Source organism: Pipistrellus kuhlii, unplaced genomic scaffold, assembly GCF_014108245.1.
Source record: "Pipistrellus kuhlii isolate mPipKuh1 unplaced genomic scaffold, mPipKuh1.p scaffold_m20_p_7, whole genome shotgun sequence".
NCBI classification, from domain to species: domain Eukaryota; kingdom Metazoa; phylum Chordata; class Mammalia; order Chiroptera; family Vespertilionidae; genus Pipistrellus; species Pipistrellus kuhlii.
The window spans coordinates 34,346,633-34,365,156 of NW_023425573.1; the positions used below are offsets into that span (position 1 = coordinate 34,346,633).

General features: G+C 43.6%; 1 protein-coding gene across 1 annotated transcript in view; it reads left to right on the top strand.

The window, feature by feature from the left end:
- TTN (titin) overlaps window positions 1-18,309 on the top strand; it is a 276,330-nt gene extending 258,021 nt beyond the window's left edge. Inside the window, exons 302-319 of the mRNA XM_045575224.1 lie at window positions 17-298; window positions 467-1,060; window positions 1,185-1,472; window positions 1,579-1,878; window positions 2,392-2,694; window positions 3,257-3,559; window positions 3,669-4,253; window positions 4,374-4,679; window positions 4,807-5,106; window positions 5,740-6,315; window positions 6,459-6,764; window positions 7,277-7,870; window positions 7,998-13,900; window positions 14,018-14,174; window positions 15,062-15,753; window positions 15,852-16,005; window positions 16,531-16,833; window positions 16,981-18,309. Of these exons, the coding sequence (XP_045431180.1) occupies window positions 17-298; window positions 467-1,060; window positions 1,185-1,472; window positions 1,579-1,878; window positions 2,392-2,694; window positions 3,257-3,559; window positions 3,669-4,253; window positions 4,374-4,679; window positions 4,807-5,106; window positions 5,740-6,315; window positions 6,459-6,764; window positions 7,277-7,870; window positions 7,998-13,900; window positions 14,018-14,174; window positions 15,062-15,753; window positions 15,852-16,005; window positions 16,531-16,833; window positions 16,981-17,276 (12,242 nt within the window). The 3' untranslated portion in view covers window positions 17,277-18,309. The remainder of the gene's footprint in view (window positions 1-16; window positions 299-466; window positions 1,061-1,184; window positions 1,473-1,578; window positions 1,879-2,391; window positions 2,695-3,256; window positions 3,560-3,668; window positions 4,254-4,373; window positions 4,680-4,806; window positions 5,107-5,739; window positions 6,316-6,458; window positions 6,765-7,276; window positions 7,871-7,997; window positions 13,901-14,017; window positions 14,175-15,061; window positions 15,754-15,851; window positions 16,006-16,530; window positions 16,834-16,980) is intronic.
- Window positions 18,310-18,524: the final 215 nt, after the last annotated feature.

Below are 18,524 nucleotides of genomic sequence, written 5' to 3' on the forward strand. Positions count from 1 at the left end.
GACCTTTACTTTCCAGAAATACCAGATCTTGAGCTTGCAGACGATTTAAAGAAAACTGTGACCATCAGAGCTGGGGCCTCATTACGCCTGATGGTATCTGTATCTGGAAGGCCACCTCCTGTCATAACATGGAGCAAGAAAGGCATTGACCTTGCAAACCGGGCAATTATTGACACCACAGACAGCTACTCTTTACTTATCGTGGACAAAGTTAACCGGTACGATGCTGGAAAATACACCATTGAAGCCGAAAATCAATCTGGCAAAAAATCAGCAACAGTCCTTGTTAAAGTATATGGTAAGTATTTGTCTGAAAATTGATGATGCTGTGGGTAGAGTCTCTAAAAAAATACATCTTATCACCTCTCTAGAGAGAAACTATGTTAAGTATATTTTCTGGCAAAAATGAAAATCTATCAACCAATCGGGCAAATAAGCATTATGGATCTTTCATTCTACTTTTTAGATACTCCTGGTCCTTGTCCTTCTGTGACAGTTAAGGAAGTATCAAGAGATTCTGTGACCATTACTTGGGAAATCCCCACAATTGATGGTGGAGCTCCAGTCAACAACTACATTATTGAGAAGCGTGAAGCTGCCATGAGAGCATTCAAAACAGTAACTACCAAATGCAGCAAGACATCTTACCGAATTTCTGGACTCATAGAAGGAACCATGTACTATTTCAGAGTGTTGCCAGAAAATATTTATGGCATTGGAGAGCCTTGTGAAACATCTGATGCAGTGCTGGTCTCAGAAGTGCCTTTGGTGCCTACAAAACTGGAAGTGGTTGATGTCACCAAGTCAACTGTTTCCCTTGCCTGGGAAAAACCACTCTATGATGGTGGTAGCCGACTCACTGGATATGTTCTTGAGGCCTGCAAAGCTGGAACTGACAGATGGATGAAGGTTGTTACCTTAAAGCCCACAGTCCTAGAGCACACTGTTATTTCCCTAAATGAAGGCGAACAGTTCTTATTTAGAGTAAGGGCACAAAATGAGAAAGGTGTGTCAGAGCCAAGAGAGATCATCACACCCGTGACTGTACAAGATCTCAGAGGTATGTATCAAATTGACAAAAATGGCAATCCTAGTAAAGTAAAATTAAGAAAACATTCAGAAATCATGATACTGTGTCCTTAGAAATAATGCTTAACAACAAATGCCTCATTTCTTCCTTACAGTGTTGCCAACAATTGATCTCTCTACGATGCCTCAAAAGACCATCCATGTCCCAGCGGGCAGACCAATAGAGTTGGTGATACCTATTGCTGGTCGTCCACCTCCTGCTGCTTCATGGTTCTTTGCTGGTTCTAAACTAAAAGAATCAGACCGTGTCACAGTTGAAACTCATACAAAAGTAGCTAAATTAACCATCCGTGAAACCACCATCAGAGATACTGGAGAATATACACTTGAATTGAAAAATGTAACTGGAACTACTTCAGAGACCATCAAAGTTATCATCCTTGGTAAGGACATGTTAACAAAGACACATGCAAATTGTTGCTGACATTCAGTCACCCAATTTTGATTTGAAGTGAAAACTGATTCCCTGGATTTCTTTTTCTTTCATAGACAAGCCTGGTCCACCAACTGGGCCTATCAGGATTGATGAAATTGAAGATACTTCAGTTACCATTTCCTGGGAAGCACCTGAATTGGATGGTGGCGCGCCATTGAGTGGTTATGTGGTAGAACAACGTGATGCCCATCGTCCAGGATGGCTGCCAGTATCTGAATCAGTGACTAGAACGACATTTAAGTTCACCAGACTCACTGAAGGAAACGAGTATGTGTTCCGTGTGGCTGCAACCAACCGCTTCGGGATTGGCTCTTACTTGCAGTCAGAGATCATAGAATGTCGCAGCAGCATCAGTAAGTCCTTGGACTTTTCCTCCCTTCTCCCCTCCTCTGATCTGATTCTGAATGTTAACAAAAAGGAATCTGTTCTTAATGTGTCCTAACATAAGTAAAAATAGGTCACAAAATTAACCCAGGGTCTTTCTAAGGTTTCTCCCCTCCACCCCCCACCCCCCCCACCCCTTTTCTTGGAGGTTTTCAACATGGTTAGATTTTGTTTTAATGGAAGGAAGGGAGGGAGAGAGGGAGGGAGGGAGGGAGACAGATGAGAAAGATACATGGAAGAGAGGAAGGGAAGAAAGGAAGGACAGTCTGGCTCTGGTAAAGTGAGAGAAAGAATGCATGCTTAATAAATGTTCATAAAATATAAGAAAACAAGGAACAGCAAGAAAAGTAAAAAAATGAAAAGTTTGGGGAAAAAGCCACAGGAGTCTTAAGTACTATTTAAAAAGGTAACACACTGGTACAAATATATGAGTCTTTGGTTTATTCATATTGCCAATATTGTGTCACCTTTTCTTGCTGCAGGTATTCCTGGACCTCCAGAAACATTAGAGATATTTGATGTCTCCCGTGATGGCATGACACTCACCTGGTACCCACCAGAGGACGATGGTGGCTCCCAAGTGACCGGATATATTGTGGAGCGCAAAGAAGTGAGAGCAGAACGATGGGTCCGTGTCAATAAAGTTCCAGTGACGATGACGCGGTACCGTTCCACTGGCCTGATTGAAGGCTTAGAATATGAACACCGTGTCACGGCCATTAACGTGAGAGGGACTGGAAAACCGGGTCGTCCTTCTAAACCCATCGTTGCCATGGACCCAATTGGTAATACATTTTTGTATAAGTCAAGTTTATTGTGGTATAATTTGATGTAGTAAAATTCACCCTTTCTAAATGTATAAGTCTGTTAAGTTTTGAAAGCTATATTGTTGTATGACCACCATCACAATCAAAATGCAGAACATTTCCATCAGCTCAAAAAAATTGCTTGCATCCCTTTGTCATCAATCTCCACCCTCCTCTCTCTCTTAGGAGCTTTTGTCAAATAACTTTTATAGTCTTCTCTTGAGCCTATTTTCCCCTCTTTAAAATGGAACTCCAGTTAAAAATTTTAAGCAAGTTAATATTTCTGAAAGCACTTTAAAAACTGATAATAAATGTGAGATAGCAGTAATAATTACAAATAAAACATTAAAGATAAAGAAAAAAAACCAAGAGCTTTTAGTGTTTTTTACCTTATAAAATGAAATTTTTACAAAACAAAAAAATATTCTAATGCTAACAGTCCGTGTTTCCACACTCAGTGGATTTGTTAGGTGGCACAGTTGATTTTCAACTTTCGACAACCTTAACAAGTTTGTTGTTGTGATCTTATTCTTATTCCCAGCTCCCCCAGGAAAGCCACAAAACCCGAGAGTTACTGATACAACCAGGACGTCCGTCTCCCTGGCCTGGAGCCCTCCAGAAGACGAAGGCGGATCTAAAGTCACAGGCTACTTGATTGAGATGCAGAAAGTAGATCAACATGAATGGACCAAATGTAACACCACCCCAACCAAGATTCGGGAATATACTCTAACTCACCTACCTCAGGGTGCTGAATACAGATTCCGTATCCTCGCTTGTAATGCTGGTGGACCTGGAGAACCTGCTGAGGTACCAGGAACAGTCAAAATCACGGAAATGCTTGGTAAGACACGCAATCACTTACTTTATTCTGTAATTGCCTTAAGACTTATTTCCCCCCCCCTCCCCACTCCTACACACAAATGACAATTGCAACCTACCTTTTTTTCCAGAACATCCTGATGTTGAACTTGATGAAAGATACCAGGAGGGTCTCTTTGTAAGACAAGGTGGAGTCATCAGACTTACCATTCCAATCAAAGGAAAACCATACCCAATATGTAAATGGACCAAAGAAGGCCAAGATATCAGTAAGCGTGCCATGATTGCAACCTCTGAAACACACACTGAGCTCGTCATCAAAGAGGCCGTCAGGGAAGATTCTGGCTCGTACGACCTGGTTCTGGAAAATAAATGTGGCAAGAAGGCTGTTTACATCAAGGTCAAGGTGATAGGAATTCCTAACACTCCAGAAGGGCCGCTTGAATATGATGACATACAAGCTCGCTCTGTAAGGGTCAGCTGGAGACCCCCTGCCGATGATGGTGGTGCCGACATCTTAGGCTACATCCTTGAGAGACGAGAAGTGCCTAAAGCCGCCTGGTATACCATTGATTCCAGAGTCAAAGGTACATCTCTGGTGGTAAAAGGCCTCAAAGAAAATGTGGAATACCATTTCCGTGTTTCAGCAGAAAATCAGTTTGGTATCAGCAAACCCTTAAAATCCGAGGAACCAGTCATACCAAAAACACCACTAAGTAAGTGCTCCTCTAACCACAACCTTGTAAAAATTCTTTCGGTACTCTTGTTTTGAAATGAAGCCATCAGCTCACAAGACTTGGCACTATAACACGTGTGTTTTCTACTTATATCCTTAGATCCTCCAGAGCCTCCAAGCAATCCTCCAGAAGTACTCGATGTGACCAAGAGTTCTGTCAGTCTGTCCTGGTCCCGGCCCAAAGACGATGGTGGTTCTCGAGTTACAGGCTATTATATTGAACGCAAGGAAACCTCAACTGACAAGTGGGTCAGGCACAATAAGACTCAGATAACGACCACAATGTACACCGTCACAGGGCTCGTTCCTGATGCTGAATATCAGTTCCGAGTCATAGCACAGAATGATGTTGGCCTAAGTGAGACCAGCCCTGCTTCTGAACCAATTATTTGCAAAGATCCATTTGGTAAGGAGAGGTTTTTGTGAAGGGGTTAACATCAAAGGGGCAAGCCGGCAAGCCATCTTTGGGAGTTTTTTTTCTGTTATTTCAGCAGTATAGTTGACTCTCTTTTAATTGTTTTAAACTATTTCAGATAAGCCAAGCCAACCTGGAGAACTTGAGATTCTTTCAATCTCCAAAGATAGTGTCACTCTACAGTGGGAGAAACCTGAATGTGATGGTGGCAAAGACATCCTTGGATACTGGGTTGAATACAGACAATCTGGAGACAGTGCCTGGAAGAAGAGCAATAAGGAACGCATCAAGGACAGGCAATTCACAATAGGGGGTTTGCTGGAAGCTACTGAATATGAATTTAGGGTTTTTGCTGAGAATGAGGCTGGGCTTAGCAGACCTCGAAGAACTGCTATGTCTGTAAAGACAAAACTAACATGTAAGTAGCTTCTAGTTCTCTGCCTATGATTTACAAACTAAGTAACATGTAAGGCTAATTATTCCTGTAAACTAAGTAGATCTCCAGAAAGCTTTCCTTGTGAGCAAATGTATGGAAAGAATCACTCACTTTGGCATATGCACACACAGGGAGTAGTGGATAGGTTCTATGAGAAGCCATTCCAAGCACATAACCCCAATAGATGTCAGGTGCAGTGAACTGAACACAATCCTGGAACAGGATCTCCCTTGAATGCAATGGGTTGTGTTCTTTTATAGTTCCTAACAAGACTTGAAGGGTCAACAAATATACCCAACTTCACTGAACCTAAAAGCAAAGATACCACAGATTTATAGAGAGAATTCCTATTTCCCCAAAACTCTATACATCGTTAATGCCTCCCAATTATAAAAAGAAAAATCATTCTGTATAATGTCCTCACTGAATCCTTATTTTCCATATGACCTCAGGAAAATCACTGCAAAGAGTTTTTAAGAATTAGACTCATGTAAATCATGGTGTCTATTAAAGTGTTGGTCAATAACAACACTTTAAATTCCTGATATACAAGGACATGGGATTATAGAACTAGTAGTAACAATATGCATTAATATTATCTTTCATACCCTTCAGCTGGCGAGGCCCCAGGAGTACGCAAAGAAATGGAGGATGTTACCACCAAATTGGGTGAAGCTGCTCAACTCTCATGCCAGATCATTGGAAGGCCTCTTCCTGACATTAAATGGTACCGATTTGGTAAGGAGCTCATACAAAGCCGGAAGTACAAAATGTCTTCAGATGGACGCACACATACTCTGACAGTAATGACAGATGAACAAGAAGACGAAGGTGTTTATACCTGCATAGCTACCAATGAGGTTGGAGAGATAGAAACTAGTAGTAAGCTACTCCTGCAAGCAACACCACAGTTCCATCCTGGTTACCCACTGAAAGAGAAATACTATGGTGCTGTGGGTTCAACACTTCGACTTCATGTTATGTACATTGGTCGCCCAGTACCTGCCATCACTTGGTTCCATGGCCAGAAACTTTTGCAAAACTCAGAAAACACTGCTATTGAAAACACTGAGCACTACACTCATCTCGTCATGAAGAATGTCCAGCGGAAGACGCATGCTGGGAAATACAAAGTTCAGCTCAGCAATGTTTTGGGAACAGTGGATGCCACCCTTGATGTGGAAATACAAGGTATTTATTTTCATCCTCAGTGTTTTGTGTGTGTGTGTGTGTGTGTGTGTGTGTGTGTGTGTGTGTGTGTTTATTTTTAAAGGAAAAAAAGCTCTTGGGAGACACACTACAAAAACCACTACTATTGTATTTTCCCCCAACAGATAAACCAGACAAACCCACAGGACCCATTGTGATTGAAGCTCTATTAAAGAACTCGGTAGTGATCAGCTGGAAGCCACCAGAAGATGACGGAGGCTCCTGGATCACCAATTATGTGGTGGAGAAATGTGAGGCCAAGGAAGGGGCTGAATGGCAATTGGTGTCTTCAGCCATCTCAGTGACAACCTGTAGGATTGTGAACCTCACAGAAAATGCTGGCTACTACTTCCGGGTTTCGGCTCAGAACACTTTTGGCATCAGTAACCCTCTAGAGGTCCCCTCAGTTGTGATCATAAAGAGTCCATTTGGTGAGTACAACCACTACAATCTTCACATGGCAAAATTGTTTTTAAAAAAATATATCTTCACATAAAAGTCTTTGAAACAGAAATAAATTTTGGAAGGAAATAACAATCAGGTAAAGCGCAAGAACCTTTTATCTTACTTAAATCGAACTTTTGCATATCTAAAAAGACAAATATGGGCTTGGCAAAAGTAGGCTTACAGTTGCTTATATGGAAAATAGCATATTAATTAGTAAATTATAATATAAGAATAAACTCTGTTCCACATACTCACAACTATAAACTTACTTTTGCCCACCCATGTATATACCCTATCCCTTCTTTAAAAAGGAACTTTGTGTTTTGTTAGTTTCTTAGCACAAACTAACCCCTTCATTTTTCTGTAATAGTTATTCGTAATAGAACTTTGAATTTATAACATTTTATTTTTTTAATCAGCTTTTAATAAAGCTGCTTGTTTCACCTCTTGACTCAAATCCTTCTTGTTTGTTTGTTTGTTTGTTTGTTTTAAATAGAAAAACCAAGTGCTCCTGGCAAGCCAACTATTTCTGCTGTCACAAAAGAGTCTTGCGTTGTGGCTTGGAAGCCACCTGCCAGTGATGGTGGCGCCAAGATCAGAAATTACTACCTTGAGAAGCGTGAGAAGAAGCAGAATAAATGGATTGCGGTGACAACAGAAGAAATCCGAGAAACTGTCTTCTCAGTGCAAAACCTTATTGAAGGTCTTGAATATGAGTTCCGTGTGAAGTGTGAAAACTTAGGAGGGGAAAGTGAATGGAGTGAAATATCAGAACCTGTCACTCCCAAATCTGATGTCCCAATTCAGGCACCACACTTTAAAGATGAACTAAGAAACCTAAACGTCAGATATCAGAGCAATGCTACTTTGGTCTGCAAAGTGACTGGCCACCCAAAACCTATTGTGAAATGGTACAGACAAGGCAAGGAAATCATTGCAGATGGATTGAAGTACAGGATTCAAGAGTTTAAGGGTGGCTACCATCAGCTCGTTATTGCAAGTGTCACGGATGACGATGCCACAGTTTACCAAGTCAGAGCTACCAACCAAGGGGGATCCGTGTCTGGCACTGCCTCCTTGGAAGTGGAAGGTAAAAGCAAATTAGTAAACATAAGTTTGGTGCTAGATAACACTATTAATTGGAGGGGAGTTGGTGCACTTACATAGTGTTAGGTATTTCTAAATCATGTTCTTTTTCCTCTTTTTTTCCGATACAGTCCCAGCTAAGATCCACTTGCCTAAAACTCTTGAGGGCATGGGAGCTGTTCATGCTCTCCGAGGTGAGGTGATCAGCATCAAGATCCCTTTCAGTGGCAAACCGGATCCCGTGATCACCTGGCAGAAAGGACAAGATCTCATCGACAATAACGGCCACTACCAAGTTATTGTCACAAGATCTTTCACATCACTTGTTTTCCCCAATGGAGTGGAGAGAAAAGATGCCGGTTTCTATGTGGTCTGTGCTAAAAACAGGTTTGGAATTGATCAGAAGACAGTTGAACTGGATGTGGCTGATGTTCCCGACCCACCCAGAGGAGTCAAAGTTAGTGACGTCGCACGGGACTCTGTCAACTTAACCTGGACTGAGCCAGCTACTGACGGTGGCAGCAAAATCACCAACTACATTATTGAAAAATGTGCAACGACTGCAGAAAGATGGCTCCGTGTAGGACAGGCCCGAGAAACACGTTATACTGTGATCAACTTATTTGGGAAGACAAGTTACCTGTTCCGTGTAATAGCTGAAAATAAATTTGGCCTGAGCAAGCCTTCTGAGCCTTCAGAACCAACTGTAACCAAAGAAGATAAGACCAGAGCTATGAACTATGATGAAGAGGTAGATGAAACCATGGAAGTTTCCATGACTAAAGCATCTCACTCTTCAACCAAGGAACTCTATGAGAAATACATGATTGCTGAAGATCTTGGGCGTGGTCAGTTTGGAATCGTCCACCGTTGTGTTGAAACAGCCTCCAAAAAGACATACATGGCCAAATTTGTGAAAGTCAAAGGGACTGATCAGGTTTTGGTAAAGAAGGAAATTTCCATCCTAAATATTGCTAGGCACAGAAACCTCTTATACCTCCATGAGTCATTTGAAAGCATGGAAGAATTGGTTATGATCTTTGAGTTCATATCAGGACTTGACATATTTGAACGCATCAACACCAGTGCTTTTGAACTTACTGAAAGAGAAATTGTAAGTTATGTCCGCCAGGTCTGCGAAGCTCTTGAGTTCTTACATAGTCAGAGTATTGGACACTTTGACATTAGGCCAGAAAATATCATTTACCAAACGAGACGAAGCTCCGTCATTAAAATCATAGAATTTGGTCAAGCCCGCCAGCTGAAGCCAGGAGACAACTTCAGGCTTCTGTTCACTGCCCCTGAGTACTATGCACCTGAGGTCCACCAGCATGATGTGGTCAGCACCGCCACAGACATGTGGTCGCTTGGAACGCTGGTATATGTACTGTTGAGTGGTATCAATCCATTCCTGGCTGAAACTAACCAGCAGATGATTGAGAACATCCGGAATGCGGAATATACTTTTGATGAGGAGGCATTCAAAGAGATCAGCCTTGAAGCCATGGATTTTGTTGACCGGCTGTTAGTGAAAGAGAGAAAATCTCGCATGACAGCATCTGAAGCGCTCCAGCATCCGTGGCTCAAGCAGAAGATGGAAAGAGTCAGTACTAAAGTTATCAGAACATTAAAACACCGGCGGTACTACCACACTCTGATCAAGAAAGACCTCAACATGGTTGTGTCAGCAGCCCGGATCTCCTGTGGTGGTGCGATTCGATCTCAGAAGGGAGTGAGTGTTGCCAAAGTTAAAGTGGCATCCATTGAAATTGGCCCGGTTTCTGGGCAGATAATGCATGCTGTTGGCGAGGAAGGAGGCTATATCAAGTATGTCTGCAAAATTGAAAATTATGACCAGTCTACCCAAGTGACCTGGTACTTTGGTGTCAGACAGCTGGAGAACAGTGAGAAATACGAAATCACCTATGAAGATGGAGTGGCAACCATGTACCTCAAAGACATTACCAAGTTCGACGACGGTACCTACAGATGCAAAGTAGTCAATGACTATGGAGAAGACAGTTCTTATGCAGAGCTGTTTGTTAAGGGTGTGAGAGAAGTGTACGACTATTACTTCCGTAGAACCATGAAGAAAATGAAGCGCAGAACAGACACCATGAGACTCCTGGAAAGGCCACCTGAGTTTACCCTGCCGCTCTTTAACAAGACAGCTTATGTGGGTGAAAATGTCCGATTTGGAGTGACTATCACTGTCCACCCAGAGCCTCGTGTCACATGGTACAAATCAGGTCAGAAAATCAAACCAGGTGATGATGATAAGAAATACACATTCGAGTCTGACAAGGGTCTTTACCAATTAACAATCAACAGTGTGACAACAGATGATGATGCTGAATATACTATTGTGGCAAGAAACAAATATGGTGAGGACAGCTGTAAAGCAAAACTGACTGTAACCCCACACCCGCCTCCAGCAGATACAACCTTAAGGCCCATGTTCAAAAGGCTCCTGGCAAATGCAGAATGCCAAGAAGGCCAGAGTGTCAGCTTTGAGATCAGAGTTTCTGGCATCCCCCCGCCAACATTAAAGTGGGAGAAAGACGGTCAGCCACTGTCCCTTGGGCCTACCATTGAAATTATCCACGAAGGCTTGGACTATTATGCTTTGCACATCCGGGATACTTTGCCTGAAGACACTGGTTATTACAGGGTCACAGCCACAAACACAGCTGGGTCCACCAGCTGCCAGGCTCACTTACAAGTGGAGCGCTTGCGATATGTCAAACAAGAATTCAAGAGCAAAGAGGAGCGTGAAAGACACGTACAGAAGCAAATTGACAAAACAATACGAATGGCCGAGATTCTCTCTGGAACGGAAAGTGTGCCACTGACACAGGTAGCCCAAGAGGCTCTGAGAGAAGCTGCTATCCTCTACAAACCAGCTGTAAGCACCAAGACCGTCAAGGGGGAGTTCCGACTTGAGACAGAAGAAAAGAAGGAGGAGAGAAAACTCCGCATGCCCTATGAGGTACCAGAGCCACGCAAGCACAAGCGGGCCGTCACGGAAGAAGACCAGCACATTAAACAGTTTGTGCCCATGTCCGACATGAAATGGTACAAAAAGATCCGTGACCAGTACGAAATGCCTGGGAAGATTGACAGAGTTGTCCAGAAGAGACAAAAGCGCATCCGCCTTTCGAGATGGGAGCAGTTCTACGTGACGCCTCTCCCACGCTTTACCGACCAGTACAAGCCCAGGTGGCGCATTCCCAAACTCACCCAAGATGACCTTGAAACGGTGAGGCCAGCCCGCCGGCGCACACCTTCTCCCGACTACGCCTTCTATTACAGGCCCAGGAGACGTTCCCTGGGGGACATCTCCGATGAAGAATTGCTCCTTCCCATTGACGACTACCTGGCGATGAAGAGGACGGAGGAAGAGAGGCTGCGTCTCGAAGAGGAGCTTGAGTTGGGTTTCTCAGCTTCGCCCCCGAGCCGGAGCCCTCCGCGTTTTGAGCTCTCTAGCCTGCGTTACTCCTCCCCCCAGGCTCACGTGAAGGTGGAAGAAACAAGAAAGGACTTCAGATACTCAACCTATCACATCCCCACCAAGGCCGACACCAGCACGAGCTACGCGGAGCTGCGCGAGCGGCACGCCCAGGCCTCCTACCGGCAGCCCAAGCAGCGGCAGCGCATCATGGCCGAGAAGGAGGACGAAGAGCTGCTCCGTCCGGTGACAACCACCCAGCGCCTCTCAGGATACAAAAGCGAGCTTGACCACATGTCAAAGGAACAGAAGTCTAAGAAGAAATCAAAGCAACAGAGAAGAGTGACCGAGATCACGGAAATTGAGGAGGAATACGAAATCACAAAACGCGCGCACAGGGAGGCATCCTCGTCGGTGTCTAGACTTCTGAGACGACGGCGCTCCCTGTCTCCGACTTACATCGAGTTAATGAGGCCGGTGTCCGAGCTAATCCGATCCCATCCACAACCGGCTGAGGAACACGAAGATGACACAGAGAGAAGGTCCCCCACTCCAGAGAGAACTCGCCCACGCTCCCCCAGCCCCGTCTCCAGTGAGAGATCGCTCTCAAGATTTGAGAGGTCGGCGAGATTTGATATCTTTTCCAGGTATGAGTCCATGAAGGCGGCTTTGAAGACTCAGAAGACATCAGAAAGGAAGTACGAGGTTCTGAGTCAGCAGCCTTTCACGCTGGACCACGCCCCTCGGATCACACTGAGGATGCGCTCCCACAGGGTACCCTGTGGCCAGAACACCCGGTTTATCCTAAACGTTCAGTCCAAGCCAACGGCCGAGGTTAAATGGTACCATAATGGTGTGGAACTCCAAGAGAGCGGTAAGATTCATTTCACCAACACGAGCGGGGTCCTGACCCTGGAAATTCTAGACTGTCATATTGATGACAGCGGGACCTACCGCACCGTGTGCACTAACTACAAAGGCGAGGCTTCTGACTACGCGACCTTGGATGTCACGGGAGGCGATTATACCACCTACGCTTCCCGGCGCAGAGACGAGGACGTCCCCCGGTCCCTCTTCCCTGACCTGACAAAAACAGAGGCATATGCGGTTTCCTCGTTCAAGAAGACGTCTGAGATGGAAGCCTCTTCCTCAGTTAGGGAGATGAAGTCACAGATGACAGAGACCAGGGAGAGTCTCTCATCCTATGAACACCACGCGTCTGCCGAAATGAAAAGGGCCGCGGTGGAAGAAAAGTCGCTGGAAGAAAAATCCACACACAGGAAGATCAAGTCCACTTTGGAAGCGAGGATCCTAACCAAGCCAAGGTCCATCACCGTCTCTGAGGGAGAGTCTGCCAGGTTTTCTTGCGACACAGATGGTGAGCCGGTACCGACTGTGACCTGGATGCGGGGAGGACAAGTGGTCAGCACTTCCACCCGCCACCACGTGACCACCACGAAATACAAGTCCACCTTTGAGATCTCTTCAGTCCAGGCCTCTGATGAGGGCAACTACAGCGTGGTGGTAGAAAACAGTGAAGGGAGGCAAGAAGCACAGTTTACTCTGACGATTCAGAAGGCCAGAGTCACCGAAAAGGCGGTGACTTCGCCACCGAAAGTCAAATCCCCAGAGCCTCAGGTGAAATCCCCAGAAGGAGTGAAGTCTCCAAAACGGGTGAAATCCCCAGAACTGGTAACTTCTCCCCCCAAAGCCACATCACCCACGGAGAAAAAACCCACAGAGAAAGTTGCACAGCTACCAGTCTCTGCCCCGCCCAAAATATCTCAGTCCCTGAAGGCAGAAGCTGTGAAAGACGTAGCAAAGCTGACCTGTGCCGTCGAAAGTAGTGTATTATGTGCAAAAGAGGTCACCTGGTATAAAGATGGCAAGAAACTGAAGGAAAATGGGCATTTCCAGTTTCATTATTCAGCAGATGGTACCTACGAGCTCAAAATCCATAACCTCACGGAATCTGATTGTGGAGAATACATTTGTGAGATTTCTGGGGAAGGTGGAACTTCCAAAACTAACTTACAATTCACGGGACAAACCTTTAAGAGCATCCATGAGCAGGTGTCGAGCATATCAGAAACTAAGAAATCAGCTCAGAAAACTGCTGAGTCAACAGTGCAGAAAACTGCTGAGGCAACAGAAACTAAGGTATCAGCTCAGAAAACTGCTGAGTCAACAGAAACCAAAGTATCAGCTCAGAAAACTGCTGAGTCAACAGAAACCAAGGTATCAGCACAGAAAACTGCTGAGTCAACAGAAACCAAGGTATCAGCTCAGAAAACTGCTGAGTCAACAGAAACCAAGGTATCAGCTCAGAAAACTGCTGAGTCAACAGAAACCAAGGTATCAGCTCAGAAAACTGCTGAGTCAGAAGCCAAGGTATCAGCTCAGAAAACTGCTGAGGCAATAGAAACCAAGAAAACTGAAACAAAAGCACCTGAGCCAATATCCTCAAAGCCAGTAATTGTTACTGGGCTGCAGGATACAACTGTTTCTTCAGACAGCATCGCTAAATTTTCCATTAAAGTTACCGGAGAACCCCAACCAACTGTCATCTGGACAAAGGATGGAAAGGTAACCAGTTCTTAAATGTTCTTAATTTTATCTTCTAAATAACTAACCTTTTCCCTCATCCCCATCTCCCAAATAAAGCTGAAAATTAAATCACTTTTTAAAACTTGCATTCTACAGGCTATTACACAGGGAGGTAAATATAAACTCTCTGAAGACAAAGGAGGATTCCTCTTAGAAATTCTTAAGACTGACACTTCTGACAGTGGGCTTTACACTTGTACAGTAACAAACTCAGCTGGATCTGTGTCCTCGAGCTGCAAATTAACCATAAAAGGTAGGTTGGCTTTTGTTCTTACCAACATTTTTCAGAAAACAATATTAAAGAAACATTTCTAAGCCCTTCCTTGTACACACAATCCCATCCATGAGAAAGTATTAAAACTGTTTTCCAATTTCAGAATGCCATTTGTACACAAATGTAGAAATATACATATTTGAAATTAGCATATACTTTTATATTCACAAAAAAAGTGTGGATTGAGCCCTGGCCAGTGTGGCACAATTTGGGTGTTGGTCGTGCCATGCACCAAAATGTTGCTGGTTTGATTCCCAGTTGAGGCACATGCCTGGGTTGAGGGCTCAATCCCTGGTAGGGAACGTGCAGGAGGCAGCTGATGGATATTTTGCTCTCGCATTAATGTTTTTTTTCTCTTACATCTGCCTTCCTCTCTCTCTCAAAATCAATACAAATATTAATTTATAAAAGTACATATTAAGTACCTAACTGTGTGGGGTATTATATAAAGTTCCGTAGGACCACCAAATTTACAAAACGGTACTTCTTCCCTAAGCCTTCACTTTTGCTAAGTTAAAGAAAGAGCTACCTCAGTTTTCCTCATTAAAATTAGTTTGCCGTCATCTCAGTCAACTAAAACATAATTCATTTTTCATTAATCAAGACACACACGTCTCCCAAATTCTTTGGCTATTCTTTGCAAGACTTTTTTCCCCTTAAGTCATAAAAATCATCTTCAGTTTAGTTTAAAGAATCATTACACTCATTTCAAAAGTCAAGCATTGCAGTTTGCCACGACGGGTACCTACCCTGCACACAGAAGCCAGCACCTGTTTCCTTGGTAATCGCTCACTTGCAGAATGTACAGGAGTTCAGAGTGGGGCCTCTTTCCAATGAAGTTTGCCTTACAGAGGTTTCTTTTTCAGCCTTAGTAAAGGACACTGAGACACAGAAAGTATCTACACAAAAGACTTCCGAAACCACATCCCAGAAGGCAGTTATCCAAGAGGAAACGTCCCAAAAAGCCTTAATTTCTGAAGAAATCAAGAAGTCGGAGGTGAAATCTCAAGAAAAGTTAGCCCTTGTGGAGGAAGCGTCGAAGGTTACAATTTCTGAAAAAGTCAAGAAGTCAGAAGCAGCCTCCATGGAAAAATCCATTGTTCACGAGGAAGTCACTAAAGCATCCCAGGCAATGGAAGAAATCAGCTCTCAAGTTGAAATTAAAGCCTTCTCTAGTCAGATGAGCATAACTGATGGTCAGAAAGTGACTTTAAAAGCCAACATTGCTGGTGCCACTGATGTGAAATGGGTGCTGAATGGAGTCGAGCTCACTAACTCCGAGGAGTACAGGTACGGCGTCTCGGGCAGCGATCAGACCCTAACCATCAAGCAGGCCAGTCGCAAACACCAGGGAGTCCTCACCTGCATTGGCAAAACCAGTCAAGGAATCGTCAAGTGTCAGTATGACTTGAGCCTGAGCGAAGAACTCTCAGATGCTCCGGCCTTCATCTCGCAGCCCAGATCTCAAAATGTTAACGAAGGACAAAGTGTTCTCTTTTCTTGTGAAATCAGTGGTGAGCCCTCTCCTGAAATCGAATGGTTTAAAAACAATCTGCCGGTAAGTTCAATTATGAATTTGTTATGGAAGAAATTTTTAAACACTACATATACTCCTGAAGAGGTTGAAGAAACACTTTTTTCTCTTCTTCTTTTTAGATTTCTGTTTCTTCAAATATCAGCGTCAGTCGCTCTAGAAATGTATATTCTCTTGAAATCCGAAATGCGTCAGTAAGTGACAGTGGGAAGTACACCATTAAGGCCAAAAATTTCCGTGGCCAATGTTCAGCTACTGCTTCCTTAACGGTCCTTCGTAAGTATATCTTTGCCATTTTCTTTATTTGTGTAAGGCTTTTTTGTTATGTGTTTTTTTTTTGGGTTTTTTTTTTTTTTTTGCCTTTGTTTTCTGATCACAGCAGACTCAGGAGCCTCATTAAATTCCATAGGTAAGAGGCACAGGCCTCCTGTATGGATTCATTCTTCTCCTCAGTTTCTTTACAGCTCCACAGAAGCTTCCAAGGCAAAGCTACCGGCTGCCCTGTTACATTTCTTTTCAGAATGCGCAACATATAAATTATTTTCTATATGACTCATCATTTTCCTCCTAGTGATTCTAGTACCTGCATGTAATGCGGTGATAGAAACATAAGGATTCATTCCTTGGAGACACTGGGCTAGCTCTTGACAAATGTATGTATGTATGTTATGTATCTGCTTAAGCTTCCATAGTTCCGTTTCTCTGTACAGTGTTTAAGTTTGCCATTTCTGTAAGTCAATGTCAGATGTCACGACTTAACCAGATGCCATTGATGTTCACCGTATCTGCTATGGTCCACAGCTCTAGTTGAAGAACCTCCCCGAGAGGTAGTATTGAAGACAAGCGATGACATGAGCATGCAAGGAAGCTTCTCGTCTCAGTCAGTCCAAATGTCTGCGTCTAAGCAGGAGGCCTCCTTCAGCAGTTTCAGCAGCAGCAGTGCTAGCAGCATGACTGAAATGAAATTTGCAAGCATGTCTGCCCAAAGCATGTCCTCCATGCAAGAGTCCTTTGTAGGAATGAGTTCCAGCAGTTTTATGGGACAATCTAGTATGACGCAACTGGCGAGCTCCAGTAGTAAGATGCTTACAGCAGGCGTAAGAGGTGAGCAATGAAATTACTGGTAGAGTTTGACATGCCTAGTAGCACTGTGTAGTCTGTAGTTCATACAATTCAGTAGAGAGCAAATGGAGGTGTTTTGTGTTTTTTTTTTCTGTGATTCTAAACTGTTTTTGTTGCTGTTCCATAAAGGAATCCCACCTAAGATTGAAGCTCTTCCCTCTGACATCAGCATTGATGAGGGCAAAGTGCTCACAGTAGCCTGCGCGTTTACGGGTGAGCCCACCCCAGAGATAACATGGTCATGTGGCGGACGAGAAATCCAAAACGAAGACCAGGGGAGGTTCCACATTGAAAACACAGAGGACCTGACCACGCTGATCATCATGGACGTACAGAAACAAGACGGCGGACTTTATACCCTGAGCTTAGGGAATGAATTCGGATGTGACTCTGCTACTGTGAATATAAATATTCGATCCATGTAAGAGGGCCGGTGCTCTCATCCTCCTTCACCTTTCTCTAAAGGTTAACCTTAACGATGCACATGGACTAATCTTTCTGATCTGTAAATATTAAGGGGGAAAAAAAGTAGTTTTGTATCAACCTAAATGAGTCCAAGTTCAAAATATGCATTTCAACCTTTTCTAATTGTTGACCTAAGAATATTACGCCTTTTCTATTGACATGTACATACTGTATATAGCCGGATTAACGGTTATAAAGTTTTGTACCATTATTTTATGACTTTTTACAATGTAACTCCTGAAACTAACTGTTGGCAGGAGAAAGTTTCCTGGGGAACGAATACCCTGCTCGACACTTAATCTTTGTGCCTCAACATAACGTTGATGTCTAAGTCTGCCTCAGTGGGTTGAGCAATTCCCCACTGAAGATGTCTTATCCACCTGGAAGATAATGCTGTGCACATCCCCTGGCATGTGCACCAAAATACCTACTTGAATCAGAAATGTAAGGCATTGGTGATGTTTGCATGTACCCTCCTGTAAGCAACACTTGAACGTCTTACATTTTCTCTGATGATGTCACACTCAGAATTACCATGACCTAAATATTACCAGAGCAAAGTGCAACGGCCAGCACTTTGTTCGCCCATTTTTGCGCTGCCTCTGACCATAGAGAGTGCCTGGGTCGCTTGGGAAAGTAACATCGCCTGGCCATCCCCTCATTTAACCAAGCTATTCAGGTATTCCTATGCCGGAGCAGTGCCACCTCTTGGAGGTCCCGGGGTGCAGCCAATGCCTTCGTGTGGTAGCTCTAAATTTAAATTACCTTGAGAAACCGGGGCACCTAAGCAAATGAGCCACAGCAAAGAGCTAACAACAAGAACAAGAACAAATTAAAGCTGTCGTTAAACTAAAACAACATTACTAATTGCCCCAAATGTCGATCGGATGTAGTTCTTTTCATGCAAGTATAAATTCGATTGTTAGTTATAATTGTTGGGCCTCCTGGAGATAGTAAGAACAAAATAAAAGCAAGCTATCTGCACCTCAAAAACGTGTGCTTGGTTGTTTTCTGTGAAATTCTGAGGTTGGGGGGAGGTGTTATGTGCCTTCATCAAATAAAGCAACTCAAGTTCAAAGTAGCCCTACGTTCATAAGCTCATGAAAGCAAATATTTAAATCATCGTGCTGAATATATTCAACCATTTTTAAAGCATAGATATCATTTTCATTGGATAATTTTATCCTCAAAAGATAACAAAACTCCCC